This window comes from Pagrus pagrus (genome assembly GCF_965226575.1).
Source record: "Pagrus pagrus genome assembly, chromosome: 12".
Lineage (NCBI taxonomy): Eukaryota > Metazoa > Chordata > Actinopteri > Spariformes > Sparidae > Pagrus > Pagrus pagrus.
In genome coordinates, this window is record NC_140196.1 from 3,473,197 (window position 1) to 3,499,440 (window position 26,244).

At 42.6% G+C, this 26,244-nt stretch overlaps 1 protein-coding gene across 6 annotated transcripts in view; it reads left to right on the plus strand.

Annotated features, from left to right (window-relative positions):
• Positions 1 to 240: 240 nt before the first annotated feature.
• The window catches only part of esyt2a (extended synaptotagmin-like protein 2a), a gene marked incomplete at its 3' end in the record, with an annotated part of 42,837 nt that continues 16,833 nt past the window's right edge, over positions 241 to 26,244 (plus strand). For 2 of the 6 annotated variants that reach the window (XM_084369759.1, XM_084369760.1), the window contains exons 1-7: positions 241 to 430; positions 1,757 to 2,144; positions 14,067 to 14,108; positions 15,815 to 15,949; positions 16,493 to 16,569; positions 16,955 to 17,027; positions 19,859 to 19,948. In XM_084369759.1, coding sequence (XP_084225885.1) covers positions 1,764 to 2,144; positions 14,067 to 14,108; positions 15,815 to 15,949; positions 16,493 to 16,569; positions 16,955 to 17,027; positions 19,859 to 19,948 — 798 coding nt within the window. In that variant the 5' untranslated portion in view covers positions 241 to 430; positions 1,757 to 1,763. The remainder of the gene's footprint in view (positions 431 to 1,756; positions 2,145 to 14,066; positions 14,109 to 15,814; positions 15,950 to 16,492; positions 16,570 to 16,954; positions 17,028 to 19,858; positions 19,949 to 26,244) is intronic. The other 4 variants (XM_084369764.1, XM_084369763.1, XM_084369761.1 and 1 more) reach the window with 2 other exon arrangements.

The following is a 26,244-nucleotide window of genomic DNA, read 5'->3' on the forward strand; positions in this document are numbered from 1 at the left end:
TTTGCTTTAAGTTTAAACCACTGAAAACCATTAAGTTTCAGTTTTGGCAGCTCTACAACTGACAAATCAAATAAACAGAAAATATAATCAAGCAAATAACTTAACAGCAAAAACCTTATTAAAACGATTATTCCATAAATAAAACTCTTGCCATGACTCTCCATCACCGCTGTTCCCCGCCACAAGATGGCGCCGGGGTCCGCCGCTGGGCCCGTGTTTCGAAGCTCCCTCCCCGTCGGAGGCTGACCTCGTTCCCGCGATGACGGCTTCCTGCGGGCTGCGCTGAGACGGACTGGCCGCCCTCACAGCAAGATGTACCAGTGAAGGAGAAGCAGGGTGATCAAAGTTTAGCTGGCCGTCATGCAGTGGACCGGGCCGGTACAGTAGTAAATTTTTCAGCCGGAGAGTGGACGTCGCAGGCGGACAGCGGGTGAGTGTGTCGCCGGAGCGGAGAAGAAGAAGTTGGTTTTCTCGCTGGTGTTTGGTTTACGCAGTCCTAGCCCTGATACGTGTCACTTTGTGGCGAGAACGTCACGACGGACTCCGTTCAGAAAATCCGGTAGTTGAGAATTGCCGTGCTTAACGGCAAACTTGTGCGTATCGTAACGAATATCTGAAGTCACGCTAAGATTCAGTAGTCGATGCTCTTTCGTTCGGCATATATAAAACCAAACCAAACAACATATATTTCAGTAGAAGACATAATCTCCTAACCGCTTCACACTTGTCGTTGCCATCCGCGGCGGAGTGTTTTGATTGCGCCGGCAGCGCTTGAGGCACTTTTCAAAGTTGATATATTACTAAAATATGCTGTGTACGCGTATTTGATGCATGCCGAATTTAGGAGTACTTCTAAATGCTTTGTGATATATCGTTAATTTCAATTCTTTAAGTTCGCACTGACTTCAGTTTCGACAGGAGTTAAATGTAAAAAAAGTTGACATTTTTGCAAGGGAGTTTCGTATGACGTTCTCTACATACAAGAAGGCAGACAGTGGAATGACAGCTCAGCCAGGAGCCTGTCTGGATGGGCAGCAAAGGCTGTACAAATATGTTGTAGCTTCAGTGAACTGTATTTTCATGTAGTACACAGATAATAAAAGGCTAATAAACATTTGGTCTTATGTGGATCTGTGTGTGGGTGGAGTGGAGGCTGTTCAAGCTGTATTTGCATGCTAGACTACCAAGTTTTACTGCCAACTTGTTGAAGGAAAATGACTAACATGAAGCCTCTGTAGTAGGCCTGTGACTGCACAGTCAGTATTTTAAATTAATCAAATTTTAAGATTCTTATTGATGCATACTGTTGCTTCCTCACCAATTGAATTATAATGTTATTAAACATTTGCTTTTTTCAGAATATTTCAAAATACAGTTTGGACCATAGATAGTTTTTTTTGGGGAACTTGAGCTCGAAAGATGATGAAGGAAATGTTCCTTCATTTTTTCCCACATTTGTGTGCTGTCATTACATTTCCTTTAGTAGTAGAATTAATCATATAAACTAGTAGATTAAAGCATCTCAATTGTACATTTGTGAGGCTCAATAGTTATCTCGTTGATGCTTAATCGTGCCTAATGTAGTTGTATTCCCTATTACTGCATTTCTGTGATACAATTGCTTGAACTTTGACCACTGGAGATAAAAAAGCTTGCAACATGAGGCCTCTGCTTCCCAGTGATGAATCAGTTGCAACGTTATTAGCTGCTGTGTTTGACGAGACACTAACATCTGCTGTCAAAAATGTCTTTTCAGTGTGGAAATGAGTAACAGGATGGAGGGTTCGGAGGGTCCAGGGGTCAGGGCGAACGGACCCATCGCACCGCCCAGCAGCCCGGTGAGCTCCGGTATAGGCCCACCTCTGTCCCCAGAAGAGCTGGGCGAAGAACCGCAGTCGTCTCTGACAGACGTCAGCCAAATGTGGATTAACTTCGGCAAGACTTTCGCCATCATCTTCCCCATCTACATTTTGGGATACTTTGAGTTCAGCTTTAGCTGGGTTCTGATTGGACTCGCCATGTTGTTCTACTGGAGAAAGAACTATGGCGGTAGAGACTACAGGATAAACCGGGCTTTAGCATTCCTGGAGCATGAGGAGAAAGTAGTGAGGCAAAGTGTGCCCACTGCTGAGCTCCCACCATGGGTGAGTCCTCCAGCACCGCCACATACTCCTGGTATCATCACTACCTTGTCATTCCTGCTTTGTATTGACTGTGCTCCAAGCGTCACACTTCCCATGGGTGTTTCCTCCGGCCAGCATCTAGTATAGGATGTCAACAATGAGGGTTTGTCTGCCAAACTGGCCGATAGAGAAAACTTGATTCGCTGCCATGAACAAAATGTAACAGCAGTTTGATTTTATTCAGTTAATTCACTCGAAAATGTATTTACTTTTCTTTCTCTCAGGGACACTGTGGATAAACGTTTTCTCCATAAACACCACTCACACCCTTTTGAGTTACATCCGATCAGTCAAAGGATCAGATTCCTGTGCTAACCTTGTTTTGGGTTAGTGGTTAATCTTTCCAAACTCTTGACTGTGAGGTGTTGAAACTATGCTTGAAACTTTAGCCACACCCAATACCTCTTAAGTAAGATCACTTATTGTTGGAAAAAGCTGTTTCTAGGCAACAAATAGAGACAGTTATTGGCAGTTAGGTACCCAAAACTGGACGGCAATGTGAGACCATAGGTTGCCCCAGTAATTTTCAAGTATTTAACTTCATTTCTTGTGTATTCTTGTATTATACTGTATTTACAACTGCAACTAACAACTATTTTCATTGTTGGTGAATCTGGCGATCGTTTCCTCGATTAATTGATCAGTTGTTCGTTGTCAGAAAATGGTGAAAAATGTCAGTGTTTCCCAAAGCTCAAGACACAAGACAGTATTCACATTTAATAACCTAGAATCTGATCATTTGTTCTCAGAATAGTTGCCGATTAATCGAATAGTTGACAACTAATCGATTAATCGTTGCAGCTCTAGCTCTTATCTCAGATGCTTCAGTGGTGTTTTATATACAGTAGAAGGATCAGTGTGTTGACGTTCAGAGCGACCGGGCATCAACAGATTCATCATCTCTGACACTTGATACTCTGACACTTCCATTTTGAATCCACGGGACAAAACAAACTGTGCTGCTTGTCACGAATAGCCATCAGAAAGGTCACACATTCTGCACTTTTGTCGAAGGCACACAAGCTCCATCAGTTCCCGGACTCCTTTTTTGATCGCTTCGATCCCGTTAGCCTCCCGAAGGAGTTGGAGTCCGAGAGGAATAATTCACACATGGCCTCTGAGCCTGCGGGGCTCCCGGGGCTGGCGCTGTCCTAGCAGGAGAGTCATGACACCTGTTCTGATTTTCACTTTCTGTAGTCATCTGTTTTGTGTGGTTGCCTGTCGATGTGCAGCCAGGTGCACCAGGTGAACCATTGTGAAGGAGGAGGACGCCGACCGGCCACACGCCTTCACATAGCTGTCATTCTCTCTCTGTCTATTCATTCTCTGGTCTTGACATGTGGCAAGTTCATCCAGTCTGAATTACCAGTTGCCAGCATGCAAGGAATGGAGATTGCTGTTGGGTGTGTACACACACACACACACACACACAGCAAACCAGTAACATTAGCTTGTCAGGGCTACCTCTGCTAATGAGAGTCTTTGAACCCTTGTTGGCAGAGATCCATAAGAGCACTGTGCTGTATCCCAACAGCAGGGCAATAGATGGAAAGCTTTAGTTCACTAATGCATAATTGTATTTATAATTTCCACAAACATGTAATATCAGGAGGGATACTCAAATATCTGCCTTTAAAATAAAACCACTGGACTATAACATCTTTCAACACATGTTTAAAGGAAATGAAAATAATCCATCTTGGGAAAATCGACAGTCAAAATAACCCCAAGAAGAAAACTAGTGGAGATACGGTATGAATTTTTGAAAATGATAGATTCTTTCAAGGGAACAAAAAGGACTTACTGTTTTTAATTTGATCACTGTAACCATTCAGCAATGACTATTTAAATTAAACCTTGTGGCCAGGTGTCCTTTATAGAGGCTCTTGGATGTTTCGGACACATTTCAACCCAATCCAGTGAAAATAAGCGATTGCTGAGGCTTTGTACAAAGAATCACTTAAAATGCTGAAATTTAGCTCTTGAGGGCCGAACCTCTTAAATTCATAACTTTAAAAATATTTGGAGTGCAGCTAAAGGATTTTGCAAGGTCCCGTGAATTCAATGGAAGTGTCAACATGAATATTTTTTGATAATTCATGACATAAATTGGGAAAAGTTCTGGATTTTGGATGAGAGTATGAGTATTTTGTTATTACAGATACCATACAGGTGTTTCTAGTATTTTGTCCGCTCTATTTACATACATAAAAACAATATAGGCACAATGAAGGAGGACTTCTCGGCCGAACAGTTGTGTTAGGTTGCCTCAGATTGTGCAGGCGTCCTGCTGTGGGTGTATGTGTGTGGACTTTGTAAAGCCGGCACTTTAAAACACGCTCCTGCTGAGTGTGGAGGAGCTCTTCTGAATGTTTTAGCTCTTTCATTAGTCGGGGTAAGGCCTATTGACTCGGGATCGCAGAGTTCAGTTCAGGCCATAGCAATTATTTCAATAGCTCCAGATTATTATTCACAGAAACAGAGAAAAAACTGACATTTGATCCATAGCATGTGATATAATTGGGTCTTAACCATGTGTTTCGGGACCTTTTATGTAATTATCAAGCATTTCTCCCCCTCGAAAACGCACAATTCATCACTCAGCCTTTGCCAGACTTGTGGGATTCGCTGCCTCTGTAATAAAGAGGCTTCGATTCCGCAATAACATTGTTCTATTATCAATGATGAAGCCAGAAAAACTGTGAGAAGCTGAGTGGATGGCAGCACGCCAGCCAGACCCCGAACACAGCCTCCTCCCTTCACAGAGAGCATCCCATCAACACACCCATTATCACACAGACCTTGAGAAACACAGCGCTCAGCAACAACCTCGGGCCCGACACACAAAGCTTTGCTGTAAGCAGAGACGCAGCGGTGTCGAGCAGCTGGCATGTTTGTTGTGTAGTGAGTCAGCAAGCTTATCTCTTGTCTTTTTGTCGCATGTTTGACCCGGTCTATGTCACAGATGTTTTTAACCACAACAACGCTGCAAATGATGTTTGAATGTGTCAGTGGAACAATGCTGATCGAGAGCTCACTGTCTGCTTGATTAAAGGGAAACTGAGAGACCAATGAAAGGATATCAGAGGATAAACGTGTCTTTGACCTGCTGCTAAACTTTGACCTGCTGTCCGTCTGTTCCCACTCTTCATACTTTTCTATCTGTTCGCCTCTGTCACACTAACCTCAAAGCTCAATGATAAGACGCTCATAGTCCCCAAGTCATAACTAAATCAAGACTCTACAAGTAAATAGCCTTTATTAGAAGCTCTGCTGTATTCATGTGAGTTGCTTGTTCAATAGTGAAGTTACAACCCAATCACCAGAATGAATGTGCTGTTTCTGCAAACGTAACGTTTCTTTATGTCGTAACTTTCATTCTTTAGGTTCAGTTTTAAATGTAATATTGTGACAACGCTGTGGTTATGGTGTGGTTAGGTTGAGGCACAAAGTCCACTTGGTTACGATTATGAAAATATCTTGTTTTGGCCTAAAATACCCGGTACTTTCAACGCAAACAAGGCTGGAAATTGTCCCGTCTCGTTAGAAATATCCAGTGGTGTCACGCTTATGAATGTTGAAACGCTGTCTTGCACAAAAGCTGCTCAATCTTTCTAAGAAAAGAGCAAAAAAATCTCTTTCAGCGGCAGGTAAAAAGCAAAATTCACTCCTTCTTAATAAAAGAAGTCACATCTCTAAATGACAGAGCTGAGTTTTTGTGAAATCAACACTCCAAAACCAAAAGATATTCAGTTTATAATGATGTAAAAACTGAAAAAAGCTCATTCTCACATTTGAGAAACATGAATGAGCGACATAATTATTTCCTTGACAAAAATCCTTGACTATTCTCAGTTTTTCTTTAAAAGAAGCATCATGTCTGTTTTCCTGTCGTTGAGTTGGAGCCAATGCAAATGTCTCACTTTGCTAAATCATGAAGCAACAAGTGGATTTTTATCTGCTGGTTTTTGTCAATTTCATCATCCTTAAAAGAAAACAAAGGCCTTACTTAATGAACTTCTCACCTTCGTTGCACGGTGGCACACACATACACTCAGTCACACAATGAAGCACATCTGCAGTATATTGGCACTCAGTAAACCAACTGTGATCATCGCTGAAATATGGGTTTTGGTGGAGAGCCCGTCGTCTTGGCTCACTCGCTCAGAAAATATGCCTAGAATGAGGCTTGATAGGGAGTGTGGGCTGCAGCTCGTAGTTAACAGGCCAAGAATGCCCGAGGTAATGGTACAGTTTTATCTTAGTGGAGACGAACTGCTCTGTACGACTGCCTCAAAACACAAAACCATGCTTCTACAAAGGCTCGTTTTTCATCCTACAAGTTCCCTTCCTCGTGGACATCAAATTTAAGTCATGAGCAAACCGGATTTGATTACACAGAGTCAAAATGAGAGTGTAACGAAGCGACTTCTGACTGGAAATTTCTTACAAATGCATTTATTTTGACAGATATTGCGATATGATTCACGATTGGTGGCTGAAAAATAAATATTACAAACCTGATGATGTGACATTCGTTTGGATCTTTACCAAACAAACATGTTTTCTTACATCTGGAGAACAAAATGTTCAGGCAACGTGGAAAATGCATTCAGGCCAGATAGTAATTCGATTCATTGTGCAGCCTTAGTGAAATAACTTCACTGCAAGAAAAAGGCTTTTACAAATCCTGTGTTTTGACTTTTAGTTCATTTAATGTCCAGTTCATTCTAATTTCATCCCTTTCTGACATTAACATCATGAAACACCAATCTTAGCCTAATGAAACAGCTATCAGAGCCATACGCCGTCTCTCAGCCTCAGTTTTCATGCGGTCTGTAACTCAGTGCGTCCGGTCGTGATCACTCGATCGCCCTGTAATCCATTGATCCATATAAGCAGGACTGTTTATGAGAGCGAAGATAAGATTCCTGTAAAGGTTAATGTGATTAGCAGCGCATGACATGAAATATAATTGACTTTTTTTCTTCCTGAGCTGCAGCCACCAGCCACTGTTCAGTGTTTATACGTTTGTTTTTTCTCCATAAGCCTTTTTCGCGTCAGTGAGGGTGAGATTAAAACACTACAAATGACTTTTATTTGTCAAATTGTCATGTCCGCCTGCTCAAACACGAGTCATTTCAGCGTGTTTAATCATTCATGTACATTTCGATCGTCTGAACTGGATCGTTGACAAAACTTTATGTGTAATTTGCTTCGGGCGACAAAATTCATCACAGCTGACTGCTGGTTGTCAGGCCGTGATGAATGTGGGGTCGGAGGTATGATGAAATGTCTGCAACAACAACAGCAGCACAGAGAAGGAATGAGGTCGGTCGACTGATGGTCTGGAAGTTTTACACATGCAGGCCACAGGTTTGTGTAGTAAAACCATATACCTGTGATTACTGAACGTCTAAGTGTGTCACGCCTGCCTACAGTACCTCTGTTACAGACGCACAAAGGACTTACTTGTGTGGTCAGTGTGCAGTAATACTACACATTTGTTTCAGGGTTTAGAGGATTTTTCCTGGCTTACGACAGGGATACATTTTTTTCCCCCTGCATTTAGCCTTTAATAGTTTTACATGGGAGAAAATGAAGGGATAGAGTCCTCAGACAGAAGTGAATCAGGGATGTTTGGATTGGGATTGCTTTATGTCGTACCCCAACATGACCCAGGTAGTTTGGAGTTGCACCGCGGGGCCTGATTTTAGTGTTTGCTCACAAACTGCTTTAATCTGCTCAACTTGCTTTTACCCTCAGTTTTTTTTCCACCTCTGGCTTGTGTCTTTTATAATGTTTTCTAAAGTCGCTTTTTGATTTTTGTTTTTACTCGCGAATTTCCACAGCAGCAGACGAGCACACTGAACCAGGTGCACTCATAAGCTTTTACAAAGCAATGACTAAAGTAGGGCTGCATTAAACAGGAGAGGTCAGCACCGCAATCATTTTAGCTTTTTCTGAGCTTTCAACACTGGAATTAGTTTAATCCGCTCATGAAGTACTTGAGGTGCGATGGAAAGCTTAGAAAACTGCAAACTAACGCTGAAACTACGAAACAGAGCAGTATCTGGATTATTTCATGATTTGCATTTAGATGAATAATGTCAGTGTTTGAGTCAGAGGAGAGGAGTGCAGCTCCTACTGTAGGCGTGGATGTGTTGGGCGGTGCAGGAAAAGTTCAGGCTAACTCAGCTGAAACCTTTTCCTTCGACAGTGAAATGTTAAAACAACGTGGCTCCAAACAGTCCGACTTTGTCGTCTGCCCGTCTGGGGACAGATGTGGAAAGTTGTTATGACCGCAGTGTTACTGTTTACCTCTGCCTCTGTTTCTCTCCACCTTCTCTTCGTCTCTGTGCGCTCGGATGACATGGCATGGGTGGGGATTCCCTGCTCTTTTTGATGTGCCAAAGGGCGGGGCTGAGCTCCACTGCACAGACTGGAAACAGTGTGGAGAAACAGAGAGGCCTTGAGCTTTTCTGTCCTGCTTTAACCTTCAGTCTGTTCGACTGTTTACCGATAACTCTGTTCTCCTAAGTTTGAAAAATCAACTTGTTAAAGTGGCTTTTGTCTTTATTAAAAAGTGTTTACATGCACATCTGTTGAGCTAAGTTCATACCCTCCATTTTGACTTGGTGTGGATGTAAACACCCCTAAAAACCCTCAAAGGGTAAAGTCAGCTTCATGGTCATTTTGAGGGAGTTCTTGGCCACTGATATTCAGCTTTTGGTGAAATTAGGTCAACACCACAACACAGAGCGGACCGGGGTAGTCTGCTGTCCAATATTCAGTTTCCATTCAAATGTATTCAAACCATATTGTCCCTCCAGGGAAATTTTGCCTTTTACAGTTTGAATGTTCGCTATGTCAGAGTTTATTCTGCAAATCTGTTTCCATCAAACATTTTGTGCATTGACGAAAACCACCTCAAGCGAATGTACAAACGTTTTTGCGAATTAGGGGACGTTTTTTTTTTGTTTTTGCCATTTCCAAATATTTTTCAGTAAACAAAGTTAAAGATAGATTTGATTGATAGCTTTTTGTCCTGAATTTGGATCCATATCAAGATCGCATTGTTATTGTGAATGTGTTTGGCCCTGTTAAATCTGATCCTGACTGCCCTGCTTGTAAAGAATCCTGCTGTTTTGTATAAAACAGCGCCACTAGCTTGTTTTAATTATTTCTGAATGTTAAATGGGTTGTTGAGGAAGTCTGCAGAGCACAACTGTGTCTTGTTCTGAAGCAACATTGATTTTAGTTGTTGTTATATTATGCATCCCAAATGAGGTTACAATAACATATATAAGGCCACATTGAATAAAATGATGCAGGGAGCAGTTGTAGCCGGCTACAGACTCACTATTGCGGGTTGTGTAATCAAAATCTATTAAACATCAAAATCCAGTTCTGTCTTCCACCTCAGCAGCACAATAGAGCCGTCAGATTCCCTCGGCTCATCTCTCTCCCGGCTGCAGTCTAACCTCCTCACATCCTCGACAGCTCGTCTCTCCCTCTGAGCCTAAATATAGACGTCAGAATGGAGCAACCGTCTCGTCATGTAGGTTTCCTGTTTCTGCACCTTTCGACGCCTTCTGCAGTTCGAGGAGAAGCTGACCGAGCAGCTTTCCTTGTTGTTTTTGTTGTCACCTTGGAGAGGTGAGTCACCGCGGCGTGCACCCATCAGGAACTGATGGTGGAGGCAGTGACAGGGTGTAAATTCAGAATGAAAACAGGAAGTGCATTTCTTTTAACGTCAGTTGCAGTTTACACGAGTAGATTCTCGCAGCACTCTGCAGGATTATTCATCCTCTCCACACCTCTCTCTCTCATGCATTGTATGGGGGGGGTGTGGCTGCAAAAGGAGGTTAGGATTTCCAAACAGCTGTTACATAGTTGGACTGTGAGTCTCACCCACTCGACTCTGTTTGACACAGAGAAACACTCACACATGCGTAACCAAAAGGGATGCTTCAACCCTATACTGAACATATGCCAAGTGGGCTGGGCTGCTGGTTCTGATGGTTTATGATGGCTGCTTTGAGTATCTGCGTCTCTGTGAGTGTCAGCTGTGCACGTCCTCAGAAACACTTTCAACTGACTGGCAGTATGTACAAGTATGAGGGTGTGGCAGGGTCAGGGGTCAGCTGTAGGGTTGCTAACTAATAAGCTTGTTTCGAAGCAGGCTACTCACAGTGAGTTTAGTACCATCGTTCAGATGGTCATTTTTGGCATTTGTTTATTTGCCTTTTAGCTTTGACATTAAATCCTCAGCCTTTTTTTTCAGTCACCTTTTCTTACTCTCGTCATGTTACAAGTGAAATATGAGTCCTGCTACCCTGCTGCTGGCCCCGCTGTTGCATGTAGTAGATGCCTGCGGCAGTGTGTAGTTGTAGCTCCCATTGTCCGAGGAAGTATCGATTTTCAAAAAAAGTAAAACGACAGCGGGGGCGGTGGGCTAGTGATGTAATCGGTGTGTGAACACCGTGTAACACCGGGAACACCAACCATCGCTGCAAGCCTAGTAGTCAGTAGGCACGTCAGCCGTGAGAACAATGGCGTAAAGTTTTAAAGGCGAGCTTCAACAGACCAGATCAGTAATTAACGATGAGAGAAACACATTCACTATTGGTAAGATGTGCTTGATCTTGGGGCCTTAGATACCATCTAAGATGGGGCAGCTGTCTCTTTTTTCTCCATGATCTCAGAATTGACAAAATAGGCGGCTGACCTCTCTGCGTGCTGAGCTCTCTGGTGTCCCCTCCAGTAACAGACGTAGTGCTCTTCTGGATGACGTAACCAGTTTACATTTTTTCAACTTTACTTTTAAAGGAATTATCATATCGTCCATTATTTTGGCACGGCGGACACGTCAAGAACAGTTTCTCAGAAAGCTCCCAGCCTCGCATAGAGAAGACTGCGTATTAAGAACAGCGAGTGTTTGTGCTGGTGTGGACGTGTTACTACAGGCAGCTGAAATGTGATGCTGCCGGGCGATCCAGAAGTCTGCAGGCCTATTAGACACACGGCACAGACATTGCACAACAGTTTACACTCCAATGTTGGGACCTTTGAGTGCAGGACTGAGAAGATTGTCAGTGTTTAGAGACTTCCCAGCTGTTTTTTTTTGCTTTGGGTGGGTTTTGATAGTAATTCTGCTGGATAAGGGTGTTTTCTTCGGGTGTGAACGGAGCAGAAGGAAGGAAGGAATGACCTTAAAAAAACCTTTGTCCCACTTCACTGTAAAAAAAACATGTAGTACCATTGTTGCTCTAAAAGACAGGTGCTCCATTTTTGTTTGAGGAAATGAACCAGTTTCCTTGTTTTGTCACTTTGTAGGCTGTAGAGTATAATACATCATTTATTTTCTTCATCTTGCTTATCTCAGAGCCGTTATTAGACTCACTTTGTTGTCTCTCCTCTCTTTCATCTCTGTGTCGGCTCTGTTTCCTCTTCTGCTCGTAGATTTTGAGTTTCTATCATCAGTTTTGTTTCTAAAGCTGAGTCATATTGGCTGCTAGAGTACATCCGAAGTGGTCTTTCCTGTTCACCTCATTAATGAACGAGGTGTAACTGATGAACTTCTTTATGAGAGCTTTTTTTTTTAGATCCACATGTTGTTTCAGTCTCCGTTGTTCGCCCTTAAAGAGGAGTGAGTAGATTGTGTTACTGCCGCTGCCTGTTTTATTGCACAGATGAGTCATTCTTTCCTCCTCTGGCTCCATGTGGCTCCAACTTCTTTGTGTTGTTTTTTTGTTTGGGATCTGTCAAGCTGCAAACTGGTGGGACAGCTGGGACAAATCCCAGCCACATCTGCCTCTGCTTCACCTTCAGTTCAAGCTCGACCAAACTTGCCGAGTTCAGACTGTTAAGGTGAACGACCAACGATCTGTGCTCCAGTTAAATGCGTTGGCTACAGTCCAGTAACTCTGACTTCTCTGTCCTTAAGTTGTACCCAGTGACAATAAGTGACGTAACTTCATTCCTTTGTTATTTTGTTATTCATGGTGCTTCACATATGTGTTCCCATGACATCATCGCAGTATGGTGAGTGTTTCCCTGATGTCGCGGCACGGCAGCTGGTAGAATTGACTTCCTGTGATTCAGTAATATGAGACTGGTAGAACAAGGACTCCTAGCTTAACCCAAAAAATCCCACGAGGAGTCCTTGAGCCTCTTTTATAAATGGTCTCAAGATCGTTTCTGACGATATGTTTAAGTTTGCATAAAGTGTTTTTTATCACATATGTCTTGCTTCATACCTCACCTTTACGCCTGGATCAGGCCCAACAGTGGCAAAAAAGATATTGTAACTTCCTGGAAACTCATTAAAAATAAAACATCCTGTCAGCCTTCTTCATTTTATGATGCTACAATGAGTGTATAAAAAGCATAGCGTCACCAGAGGAGTGTGTCGCTCAGGACCGGACCTCACGGATTATTGTACAAAACCTTTATTCAGTGATTCGGGTTAAACTGGGTCATGTTTTATAGAGAGAAGATGTTCTGGTTTTCCCTCCGCTGCCCTCAGGCTGCTCTGCCTTGAGAAACTCTGGACAGATAGCTTTACTCGATGCTAAAGTAGCTGCTAACAAAAACTGATAACCAGCAGCTTCTGAATAAATAAATAGAGAGTACCGCGATGACTTGTGGGGTTTCCTGGTAGACTGATACTGGCAGTCCAGAGAAAGAAAAACACCATGTGAGCTTGTTTTGTTTATGTGTGCACGTGGACTGTGCAGTATGTATTTCCTGGATGGCTTCATGTGTCACTCGAGCTGTGTTTCTGTGACCTTGCATTCTGCATTTTCTACATGCAGCAGGCTGTTGTAAGTCTGCAGTAAGTCTGTGGGGCCGGGTGCTCTGCCAGTATGAACTGGCGTGGATAGCGGCCAACAGAACAAGATAATACTGTATGAAAACAAAGAGGATGCAGTGTGTTTATCTGCTGTAATTAGGCTGTTAAAGGAAGCCTGTCATACATTCTTTGTTGTAATCACAGACCAGCAGTTTCCCTTTCAACTAAATTGTTATGCAGTCGAGTTGTGTTGGGCTGACAGATATTTCGCACACTATGAGTCAACAGTCACACAAACTACAACCGGAAATTTACATGAAGGCAGGGTGATGTTTCACATGGATTTTGCCGTAATAGTTTCAGATAAACTGTTATGACTTCTCAATTTCTAATCATATTTTGTCTGCCAGCTTTGGCTCTGACTTTTGACCCACTTACAGATCTCTGTGCAGTAGTCTGTGCTTCTTTTGCCTCGATAAATCACCCTCAGTGACAGCTGAACATGTGAAACATTTGTCTGGGAATCTGATGACATTTCTGCCAAAGTTGGTCAGCTTGGGAACAACCCAACCGCCAGAATAAATGTTAGCTGAGTGTGCTTATGCTGTGGTTATGTTTAGGCACGAAAACCATTTGGTGAAGGTTAACAAAACATCATTGTTTGGCTGAAAATACCTGTCTTGGTCGCTCAGATCACAGATGGAGATGGACCGATTTCACGACAAAAAAGGCTGGAAATGTCTGCAGGTCTCCTTTAAAAACACCCGGATTTGTCGCAAGAAAAATGGCTTGAAATATTCCCAGGTGGTGTGACACGAGCTGTGGTCGGCTGTTTGTCTTACAATAACAGCCCCACTGTCAACACATGTCAACCTTGGACGTATCTGTGGTTTGCAGAAATGTTAACTGTTAATATTTATATCCTGGCAACTGGGCTGTTGGGACGCTCCACAAGAATACAACATTTATTTTCATTTCAAGTTGTTTGCAGCATTAGCTACACACAGATGAATCAAAGACACCAAACTGGTCACATTTAAATCGTGATTCGATTCTAACTGTTCCCTTTCTGTCTCTTGTTGTAGGTCCATTATCCAGATGTGGAGAGAGTGGAGTGGCTGAATAAGGTACGCACAACCACACAAACACACACACACACACACACACACACACACACACACACACACACACACACACACACACACACACACACACACACACTCATCAACTTCACATCTCTCTCCTCTCGCCCACTGCTTTGCTCTACATCAGGCGCTGTTAGCCTGTCAGCTAACAGAGGCAGACAGGTAGGGTATATAAATAGGATCTGAATCTGGAGCTCTGCTAGACCCTGACCCAGTGCTACCAGCTCCCCAGAGACAGAGAGAGTGAGAGTGAGAGACAGAGGGAGGCGGAGAGAGTGAAAGAAATATATCTAAAGCGAAGTACAGCGAGAGAGAGCGGAGTGGGAGTGGAAGAGCATCACTTGCTGTAAATGTTCAGGTGGATTTCCAGTAAGAAGTTAATGGATGCAGACGAGCAGGAAGACGAGCTTTTTAGTATCCACACCTGATGCAGTGGTTTTCATGTTTACAGTCGAGCTTGTATTTGTTTTTTATGGTTGTTAGCAGGTGCAGGTCTCGATCATTTTCCCAATGTAACAGTTAACATTTGAGGCGGCGGCAGGATGTTTTGAAGGTTCAGGTCACGATGAAATGGCTTCCTGACGTGACTGTTGGTCTGTAGGTGGATTTGCGAGTGCTGATGAAGATAAAATGATCAGTAATTTGACACCTCATATACAAATGCACACAGTGGTAGCCATTTCCATTAGTTCAGTCTCTCTTAATGCATTTATGCAGAAGTCTTCCAACTGTCTGTGTCTGTCTGTCTGCAGTGTTGCTCATTCGAACCAAATGAACATTTTGCAACATAAATCTCTGAGATACCAGATCTTTCCCACGAATAGAAGGAGAGCATAAAAAATCCCTCAGTATGAAGGATTGTGTGACGGCTAGCTGAGTGCTGTTTGTTCGGGCATATTTAGGTATTTCCTGTAAAAACAAGCTAAGGAGGGACGTGTCACGGTTATTAACTGACACTAACAGCACTGAATGTAACAGGGGCACCCCGGGGCCGAGTCAGCTAATAGGCCATGCATGGCTAACTGGACCAACAAGCTACATGTAGCAGCAGTTAGCAGTTACTTTGGCAACAACGCGACCAGTATGTGTCTATACAGGAATGCCATAACTCACCTCGGCACTCAAACTGGTGTTCACTGGGAGGCTGCTGGTTATCAGCTGTTTAACAACAAGTTAAGTTGTCTGTCCAGAGTTGAGGCAGCCGGAGGACACACCAGAATATTTTCCTACATAAAATATGAGACAGTTTCACCTTATTTAGTGTATTAAGTTGCGTTTTTGTACATTAATTCATGATGTCCGCCCCAAAACACTCTTTTTATACATCCATGACATCATAAAAAGTAAGAAAACCTTTATTATAGTGAATATTAGTATATGCCCCTGTGTGCAGGATGAGTCATCAACATTTCTTACCTACAATATGGCTTTTTGCCATTGTTGGGCAAGATATTGGCATATCAGTGAAATATAGAGCACAGCACATTGATTCTCACTTGATGGGAACTTTGCAACTCCACCAAGCATGCAGTAAAAAACAGATTGTCCATTGCACAACAACTAATAATGTCACCGAGATTGTGGCGAGTCATCTGACACAAGTCTTCGCTCCAACCTGCTAGAAATCACATGCGATCTGGACATGATACACTTGTCTAATTCCTTCTGCCTCTCCGTCCTTCCCTCAGACGGTGAAGCAGATGTGGCCGTTCATCTGCCAGTTCGTGGACAAGCTGTTCAGGGAGACCATCGAGCCGGCGGTGAAGGGCGCCAACCCTCATCTCAGCTCCTTCTGCTTCACCAAGATCGACATGGGCGACAAGGTGATGAGATAACAACAGGAGAAAGAGTCTGTGACGGCTACAAAGAAAGAACAGTGCACATGTCTTATCCTACTCCTGTTTTATAGAAAACACATTCAGAATGAAATGCTGCTGGACTTTAAAGATGTAGTTACTTTAATATATAATAATAAGTGGGCCTAACCGTGCAGAATGACTGTTCGTTAACACGGCTGCTCAGAGCCTCTTTTAACGTGCAGGCTTTTGGATCTTTCATTGGTGTGTTTCTATTTATGTCTTCTTTGTTGCTGTTGAACTTCCATGAACTGAATTTTCTACCCGGCCTCCATTATAGCACGATGTCTGCGGGAAGACAAAAGCAGCAAAGTGAAGTGTTTTCTCCTCCTCTGTCAGTACCAGACTGTCCTCACACTGAGCCAGACTGTGCTCACAGTTCAGAGTACAGCATCATATGTAGACGATAAACGGCAGATCTGAAAGGTTTTAATCGAGAGTCTGGTCAGAGTTAAAGAAAGATTGGCTCACTTGTCCCCCTCCGTTTCTGTCATGTCTGTGTATCTGCAGCCTCTGAGAGTGAACGGGGTGAAGGTTTACACAGAGAATGTGGACAAGAGGCAGGTGATCATGGACCTGCAGATCAGGTACGCAGCAAACCCTTCACTTTCACACACTTTTTCGGATTTACCACTGATAGCTTTCGTTTTAAAGGGTAAGGCTTCGGACAGTCCATATTTGTCCTAATGTCAACAAACGTCAAAAGACACAATTTCCTTTCGCCAGTGCCTGCGTTGGTACTTTTGTAGAGTATGTTCAAATGCTTCATCCCTGAAATCTGTACAACCTCAGCTAAAAGGTTATGCAAGTCAATAAACAATATTGTATTGTATTGAAATAAAAACACAGAACATATTGATCCAAAACAAAATAATGCTTAACACTCCGGCAAAGTGTTTCTGTGGTTGCTCGCTCTGATTCATGATGTAACATTAATCCTCTTGTCGCATTTTGTCTCGGTCGTCCTCGCAGCTTCGTCGGGAACACAGAGATCGACGTGGACATCAAGAAATACTACTGCAGAGCTGGAATCAAAAGTATACAGGTACGCCCGCAGTGTGGATGTACAGTGTTGTGATTTTAACGATACCGATTAAATGATTGCTGATGAAAATACTGTATATTAAGCTGAATATACAAAATACATCGATCAAACAAACTGACTTGATTGATTCGTCCAAACATTTTAACTCTTGAACCACATGACAACTCAACAAACGTCGATGGAAAGAAGATTATTGATATTAACTAATATACAAAGGGACTTTGAGACAGATGTGGACATTTAAAGGTGGTAGCCCTCTTTCCTTCGACCATGACCGCTGTAATGACCCGCGACCTCTCCGGAGACGCTTTTACATAATGTGTTGACACAGGACTGATAAAGGAGATGTTATCCGCTCGGCTGTTAGCAGGAGGATCAGGCCATATTTGCTGTTCAGAGATCAGAGAAAGTGAGTGAAGGGAAGAGTTTGAAAGCTTTACATGGAGAAACAGCTGCTTGTATAAGACAGAGTCAATATTGGCCTTTGTGTTCGGCTTAAATTTTTATAGCTGCCGTCAGTGGCGGGCTGCGTGTCAGCTTTTTCATCCGCTGCTGAAGAAATAAGTAGTTCAGAGACTGAAGATGTTAACTTAGAGCTCATCAGCAGTGATGAGTCACTCTGGAGGAAGGTTTTCTCTGAGTTTTTCTTCCCTTTAAATGTCAGACTACATCAGTTTCTTCTTCTCCGTGATAAATGGATCCTGACACAGTGTTATCTGCTGCACATGATTTATAAAGCGTCCCCAATCAGGAGGGATTAAGCTGCAGGAGGGCGGCGGGGGATAAACAAGAGGCTATCTCCGATCTTTCCACTGCACCCATTTTGATGAGCAAAATGTTGGTATTTGATTACTCAGAGTGAGCTAAGACCAAATTTGGCGATGCAGCCGGGCAGACTGCATATCTGAGGTTTGAGTCACTGCAGCCGCTGAGAAAGCAGCGTCCCTAATAATGAAAAGCTCTGAGGGGAAACATTTTACTTTTCTTAAGAATTATCAGCCGCGTCTGTAATTTCAACTTAACGTGAAAGAAGCTTTGCCTCGGCCATAATCTCCACTTTTTCTTTGGAGAGTTTGGTGACTGATTTAAGCCCAGATCGTCTCTCTTGAGTCCAACATCTCCAGTTTTATAATGCCAGCATTTCACAGTCTGATAAACATGGAGACAGCCAAATGTCAGGAGAAGAGTTGGGCATTGTTTCTTGAAACGCAAGAAGCCAGTGGGCTCCGGATGTCGTCATAAAATGAGGGTGAAGTTACAGAGAAGTGAGGATAGAGTGTAACGTTATGCCTCCTTAGTTCTAGGTATGACCGTTTCTCAAGCTCTCCTAGCTTTTAGTGTAATAAATGGACTAAATGAACAAAAAATAAACTTACATCTATTTTCCTTATCAAACAGACAAAGACAAATTCACACTTTTCTGGATTCAAGTTTCTCTCTTTCATCGTACTAAGACGAGCTCATCGTAAAATACACTTTATTCAAACTCAACATAAACGACACCAAAGGGGTGTCAGAGTTTAGAGAGTTGATGTAATTATTCCAGCTCTACACGCTGCTGCTGATGTCGACTCTCCCTCCTGACTCTCTGTAAATCACCTCCGTACTGTTTCCCCTGTCTACAGACTGATCCCTGTCGGTCTCGGAGGCTGTGTTCAGTCCCAGTCTGGTGTCCAGCCTTGCTCACTCTCAGGCTGCTAAGCCCGGTTAAGCCCCGTCGCCTCTGGTGACTCTCCTCATAATCCGAGCTCTCGTCCCGGCAAACTCTAGTGCGACCGGCTCCACAGCTAAACTGGGCCATAAGCTAATTAGCTAACGGTAGCTAGCCACAGCCATGGATAAGAGCAGCGGTTGATGGTTACTCTACGTTTACGTTTACTAGTTGCCTTCGAATTCTGGCCATATTTTACAGATTACACCTTTTAAAAGAAAGACAAGTGACAGTAGAGGAGCGATCCAACAGACTGTAGGTAGACTCACGCATGACGGTGATTAGGAGACAATTTCGTGTTTGTTTGTTTTTTCTCATCACCTCCCATCAAGAATTGCATCAACCAACCAAAGAAAATAATCATATTCTGGACGCTCAGGCTGATACAACTCTTTGTTCATCTGAAAAACACAAACCACAAGTGTTTGTGGTGGCGACTGCTCACTCAACACTTCTAAAAATAACCAAGCGGCTGCTATTAACACTGAAAATAGCACCGTGTTGCACTCAGCGCTTTATCAGGGCTCATCAACGCTTTGCTGATATTTGGGAAGTGTGGGTGTTGCCGTTTCTTCACGCCTACCCATAAAACCCTTCTCTGCAACATGTATCTTTGGGAGAGCATAAATTCAGTCATAGTGAAAATGTCCAAATCACCTCATCGAATAGGGTTAACTATCGAACCTCAATGCTGTTTGGGTCCCAACTCTTAGCACATAGTTCAAAAAAGTCTTCAAATCTGGCAAGCACGCACATTTTGCAGTGTTGTTTACTCAATTTTCCTGATTTAAGTCCAATTCCAGACTATATTGTTATAGAAAATGTTTGCTATGACTGCTTGTGTTTCAACAATGTTTGAAATGACAGAAATGTGTCTTGTTTCGATAAAATGAGTAAAGGGTGTTTGTCTCTTGACTTACTTATCTCTTGGGCCAACTCACCGCAAGAACAAAAGGCAACTCGTGATCACCTTATCTGACACAGTGACCATCTGAAAAGACAAAAGGTTTCATCAAGTCTAATTGCGGCATTATAAAACACCTGAGAGACGAGATGTACAGTGTACACGTCACTGAGAGGTAACAAACTGACTCATGACGTTTCTCTTTCCTCTGTCCAGCTTCATGGGACGATGAGAGTGGTGATGGAGCCTCTGCTGGGGGACATGCCTCTGATCGGAGCCCTGTCCGTCTTCTTCCTCAAGAAACCAGTGAGTACCCCGACCTTTGACCTCAGCCTCTGACTCTGTCTTCCTCATGACATGCACAGGCAGAGCGTGTCCTCTTGCTCTGTATATTTTAACAGAATTTGATCTGATAACTTGCTGATAGTGTGACATCCCTCTCTTGAGCGTTGACATGCTGCATATATTTACCTGATTATGCAGCTTTGTGTCATGTACACTTCTACCAAACCGCAGCACTTTCCACTTCAGGCTTCCTGAACGTTTTCCCATCACGAGTCCTCATTTATCAGTGCATTCCTCCTCTCTGACTGCCGTCTTCCTTCCTGTGCCTCAGCTCATTTTATCTTCCAGATTCAGGCGTTTGATACTGGCACCCACTGAAAAAGGAAATGAGAAATTATCCCTTCTCCTCCAAAAGGAGTATTGTCATTCTGAAGTTAGAAGACAGAGGCGTCAGTAATGGTTTTTATTTGAACCAGGTAGACGTCTGTGCATCTAAGAATGATTTGGTCTTTTTCTTCTGTCATCAACTTGCAAGCGATTGTTTGAGATCTCAGGCTGAGGGTGAGCAAACATGATCAAGTGAAAGTATAAGAAGAGAAGGGAACTATTTTAGGGATTTAGTCTGGATCAAGTTTTCTGCACTCAGAAAGACGTGTTTATTTATATCTCCTGCATCTGGGTGGAGTTGACTGATAAGCTGTTGTTTAGACGTTGTTGTTTGATGCTGCGTCTTTCCATCGTACGCCACAAAGGGAGCTGACATGACGACTGTCACATCAGACACAGGAGCGTTTGTTTAGTGGCGGACTGTCATGGGGCTTTTCAAAAACCAGTTTTCTTTGTTCCCACATTGAACACACAGTCATGTTGTGACAGACATGTTTGCCTAGCTGCAGGCTAACAGCTGAGTTCAATATCCTCCTAGACCCATATTCTTTATACATGTTGTGTCTGAAATGTTGTCTTCCTGATTGTCCATACTGTAATTTATTATGTTGGTCTTTCCTGTACACGCAACATTTATCGCACGTCCGTCTTTCCTGGACGAGGGATCCCTCCTCTGTTGCTCTTCCTGAGGGATTTTACCACCAAAGCTCAGTGACACTTTAAATGACTCTCTTCTGCCCCCAGTATGTGTGTTGGTGCTAAAACACACTTCCAGTAGTTGAAAACATTGTTTTGCCTTGAAGTAGCGCTGGGCGATACGGCCTTGAAATAATATCACAAACTGGATCTGCAAAATGATAGACTAGCTGCTAAATTGGTCAGATTGTGCTACATGTTTGAGGAAGTCAAACACTATAATTAATACATTAAACATACACATGATGTCCACCAGAGTAAAAGTTCCCAGACGACTGTAGTTTGACAGTTATTTAGAGTATTGCATTAGAAACACGTTCGGTCCAGACAGCTTGTATCGCGGGTTTCTTGGTTTCAGTCTGGAAAGGAGAGGCAAAACTCGGCCAGCACTTGGACCAGTTCTGGTGATAAAATAAATCAAACATAGTCGCTTACAGACAATATGTGTTTATAATGTTTTATGAGACAATCAAAGAGCCCTCAGAGAGCACTGTGCATTTTGCTTTAGGGCAAATTAAGAGCATTATTGTATCTTAAGTACCATTTTTTCTGAGTGGCAGTCATCATTTCCTACATGACTCATTCTGTGAATTCCCCACGCTACCTTTGCTTCGTTTCCTGTGCCAGCCTGGCGTTGTGGTCTAGAGCGCTATCTAGGCCACAAAAAGCTATCCGCCCTCCTCAGGGTGCTGCACACACACGCGAACACATGCCAGCGGTCACATGCGCTCATATTCTGTACATTTAACGTGTCACACATCGAGGCAGATCAACATGTGGTCATGAGATGAAAGTTTCGCATTGAGATTAAAGAGAAAACAGTTTCACACACCAAGATCAGTTTATTGGTTATAGTAAGCAGTACATACCACAGTGAACCGTGTCTTCAGCGGCTACGTGGTTCAACATCACTTAACAGCTCAACTTGTATAACAGAAAGCCGCTGTTACAAACTAGATGCGTGGAGAAGAACATGGATGTCTACCAGTGGAAAGGATCTGATGAACTGCATTATGGGAAGAGTAGGATCCAGTGTTTTAGGAGCTTCACCTCAACGAAGAACTGGTCCCCCTACTCTCCCTCTGATTGGCTTGCCCTGATATTCCTACCCAGAGCCCTTGATAGAGAGAGTTGTGTCATTTCTGTTTGTTTCTTTTAAAGCAATGGCAGATAGTGGGGCCCCTCATTAGCTCCTGGACGTTAGCTTCAGATACTAGCAGCCCAGTGCTGTAAATCAATCCATTAATAAATTATGTGTCAACGATAAACTATGTGAAGGCACTCTTCCTACACAAGGGCTCTGAATCCAACCAACAAAGTCAACGAGTCCCTACCAATCAGAGGTGGAGTCTGGCAGGTCAGTCTATTGTCATCCTATGAAGAAAAACATGGTTTTCTTGTACATGTGACTGACGGAGGGAAACTCTCTTGGTTTCTCTTGTTTTTTCTGCACATACAACAAAATTAAGTACTCAAAAACAAGGAGCAGCAGCAAAATACATGCATCCGACTCTGAAGCTGCCGGCTACGGCCGCCTTAATTTCCTTAATTTAACATAGGAACACCCGACCGTGTTGCCTTCTGCTGTTTCTGTTTTGCACACAGACACACACACACACACACACACACACACACACACACACACACAGATGAAAGGCAGCCGTCCCGCTGCTCTGAATATCTACACTGCAGATGGAAAATTAGAAGCAGTCTGTAAAAATACTGTCTGGGAGGCTAAATCACAGGGAGCGAGGAGCTACCACAACAACAAAACATTTAAGGGTCAGACTGTGCCTCGTCTTAAAACAAAAGTAGCTCTCAACATTTAGTGCTGCTGAACTCGATAGCTCTCACACAGCATTTCCTTCACCTTTCTTTAAGAGAGGGCAAGTGCCTTGACAAGGAAACACAAATCATTAGCTGTTTTATGCCTGCCGCAGACAGACATGACTGCTGATAATAATGGTGAGAGAGATTTAGAGGCTCTTAAATGCTGTAACCATTTCAATAATCTAACACCAGACTGCCTGAGGCTCTACTCTCTCCTAGTGTCATCCATATCCTGTGTACAAAACCACTGAGAAGAATTGCACTTGAATACAATTTTGAATGCAGGACTTTTATTTTTTATTCACTGGTGTAATTACTTGGGTTTGAGTACATATAAGCATACTATTATTAAAAAAGGGGGAAAATGTGCATACATGCAGAGATATTTCAGCAATTTCACGTGTCTGTTTTCCGCATTGCTCTTCATTTGCTCCAGTCGTAATAACGGCTTCCAGCATGTGACATTTTAATCCTCTTTCATAACCTCTTCAACTCAACGGTCACTCTTAATCTCATACACACACACACACGCACATATGCGCACACACAGTCCTTTCTCTGACATCCTCCAGTTCTACGTTTTTAAACACAAACGCACCGACACCAGGTCCACGTGTACGTATGTTAACCTTGACAACTGGCACCGTGCTCACACTCCTTATATGGTCAGTGGGCTGGTGTTATTTTGAGCTGGGTGCCTTCCCAACACGAGTCTGGTGATTGTCTTGTGAGCTTGACGCTGCAGTTTGCGTAAAGATGATTGAACACTGACCGGCAGTCGGTCCAGATCTGCTGCAGGAACACTACAGCCTGGTTCACAGTCTGATTGATTTGTTTAGCCTCTGAAAATCAATTTGTCCTGATTATCGGGATACAGACCCGCCCTGTCTCAACCTGTCTCGCTCAGGCCTGGTAGTCGCTGCTTGCCCGCCACACCCCAGCTCCATCTAGACCTCACCATATTTTGGAAATTGGGATTTTTTGCCTCCATGTGCTGACAGAAGATTGTAGCAACTAGTTGACCCAGACACAGACCCAGACAAAAAGCACAGTTAGATGCTATATGATTAGGATCCTGTTCTCCAGAGTAAAAGCATTTCAAACAGAGCATGTGTTGCAGAATATAGTGTAAGCAAGGAGCTAAACTGCATTACTTGACTATTGGCTGGGAGCTAAACTGCATTACTTGACTATTGGCTGGGAGCTAAACTGCATTGCTGGCTTGGCGGAGTAGGAGAAGGAGTATGAATAATGAAAACTGTGAGCTGAACTGCATTGCTTGACTAATTACAGGGAACTAAACTGCATTGCTAAACTACTGACAGGAAGCTAACCAACAGAGCATAGTGAGCAAAATTACATAGGGGTGCAATGTCTGGATGTCCAAATACTTTTGCCCTGTTGTGTACTAATACAGCCACAGCTTCTATTACTATTGTTATTGCTCCACAGCTGTGCTACTTAAAAGGACTACATGCAGATACAAGAGTATTATTACTACTCCTACTGCTACTACAACTCTCACTGCTATAATCTCTGCTGCCTGTACTGTCAGTACTATAATGCAGATTGTAGTACCAGTCTTAACCAGCGGTACTCATGATATTCAGTAGATATCAAGGTGTGTCAGGTGTGTGTGTCATGATTCAGCCTTGCTCAATACTGCGGTGACTGTTGGACTGTTGGAGATTCCTGTCTGACAAACATAATGACATAATATTCAATATGTGACTTCTCCTAATAATCGGGACACTCAGGTCATCCACTTTCATGCTGAAGTATGTAAGTTTCATAACTGGGTTAGAAAACTATGTTAAGCCAACTTTCTGAATAAATGAGAAAATGAGAACCTGGTTGACATGTGTAAAAGTTTCCTTTTAAAGAGTATGTTCCTGAGTGTGGTGAATGAACGTGTTCCTGCCTGCAGTGTTGGGTTTCTTCATCTTCCGCAAACTCAGATTTGCACATAATTTAATGTAAATTGTAGTGCCAACAAACACATTGTGGAGGGCAGCACGTCTTATACAGATTATCATTCCAGCTCTTCAGACTGTTTTTTCCTGTCTCTACTTGAACACGCTGAAAGGCTCAGTCACAGGGGTTGAAAGGTTAATAGTAACAGCTTATCTTGATAAATGAAATGGTGAAAGCGTTGTAGTGTTTGTCTTTTATAGGCTCCATCATAGTTCATTATTTTTATGGAATTGTGGTAATCTGTAATCTGGTTGTCTGCATTCTCTCTGAAAGCCTGTTGGATGGATAGCAAAGTAAAATCCTGGGAGCTAAACTGCATTGCTGTCTGTAAAACTTGAATAATACCAATTTTGTCGAAGCTGTGAAATATTTTAAGGTTTGTTGAAAAGTTGAAACTAAACTGCATTGCTGACTTTAAGAGTTGAATTATGCCCATAATGTATAAAAGACGTGGGACATTAGGTTTTAATAAATATATATATATATATATATATTTATTTCTTTTGTGAAAAGTATGAATAAGCAGATAAAGGTTAGGAAAAGGTGTAGGAAAGGAATACAGTATGAAAAGTTAGAAAAGTGGGATTGGGCGTAAGGATATCCAATATTTTGTAAACTAGGAGCTAAACTGCATTACTTTATCAATGGCTGGAAGCTAAACTGCATTGCTGTCTTTAAAAGTTGAATAATGCCCATAATGTATAAAAGATGTGGAACATTAGGTTTGAAAATATATATTTCTTTTGCTAAAAGTATGAATAAGCAGATAAAAGTTAGGAAAAGTGGGATTGGGCGTAAAGGATACCTAATATAATGTAAGCTAGGGGCTAAACTGCATTGCTGGCTTAGGTTGGTAAGAAGAAGCAGCTGAAGGAGTATGAAAAATGCCTGTCCGGTACCCTCATTACTTCACTAATTACAGAGAACTGAACTACATTGCTTAACTAATGTCTGGAAGCTAAACTGCATTGCTTCATTATTGTCTGACAACTAAACTTTGTATAAAGAAGCAGCTGAAGGAGAAAAGTTAGAAAAGTTTCTGCAACCTTCCTGAAACTTTTACATTGGAGTTGATGTGACAGTTGCTTGGCACTGAAATTTGTATGGTGAAGTTTTGTGGGGATGAGATTTGTTTTTATACTATTTTAATTTCACATCTACTCTAAAGATTATTCATGAGCTCTAGCTCTGAACTTTCCACACCATAAAAATTAATGTACAAATCTGAATTCATTAATTAATGTCAGAGTCACAAGTGTAGTGAACTTTCGAAACTAAAATGGAGTTTCCAGATGAAAGCATAAATGTTTATTTGTTAATGTAATATCACACACTTCCTGTCTGTGTGAAGGCTATCCCTGGCTGCTCTCTGTATTGATTATTGGGTCGATTGAGTTAAAGTTTGGCTCCTCAGCTCCTGCTGTTGCTGC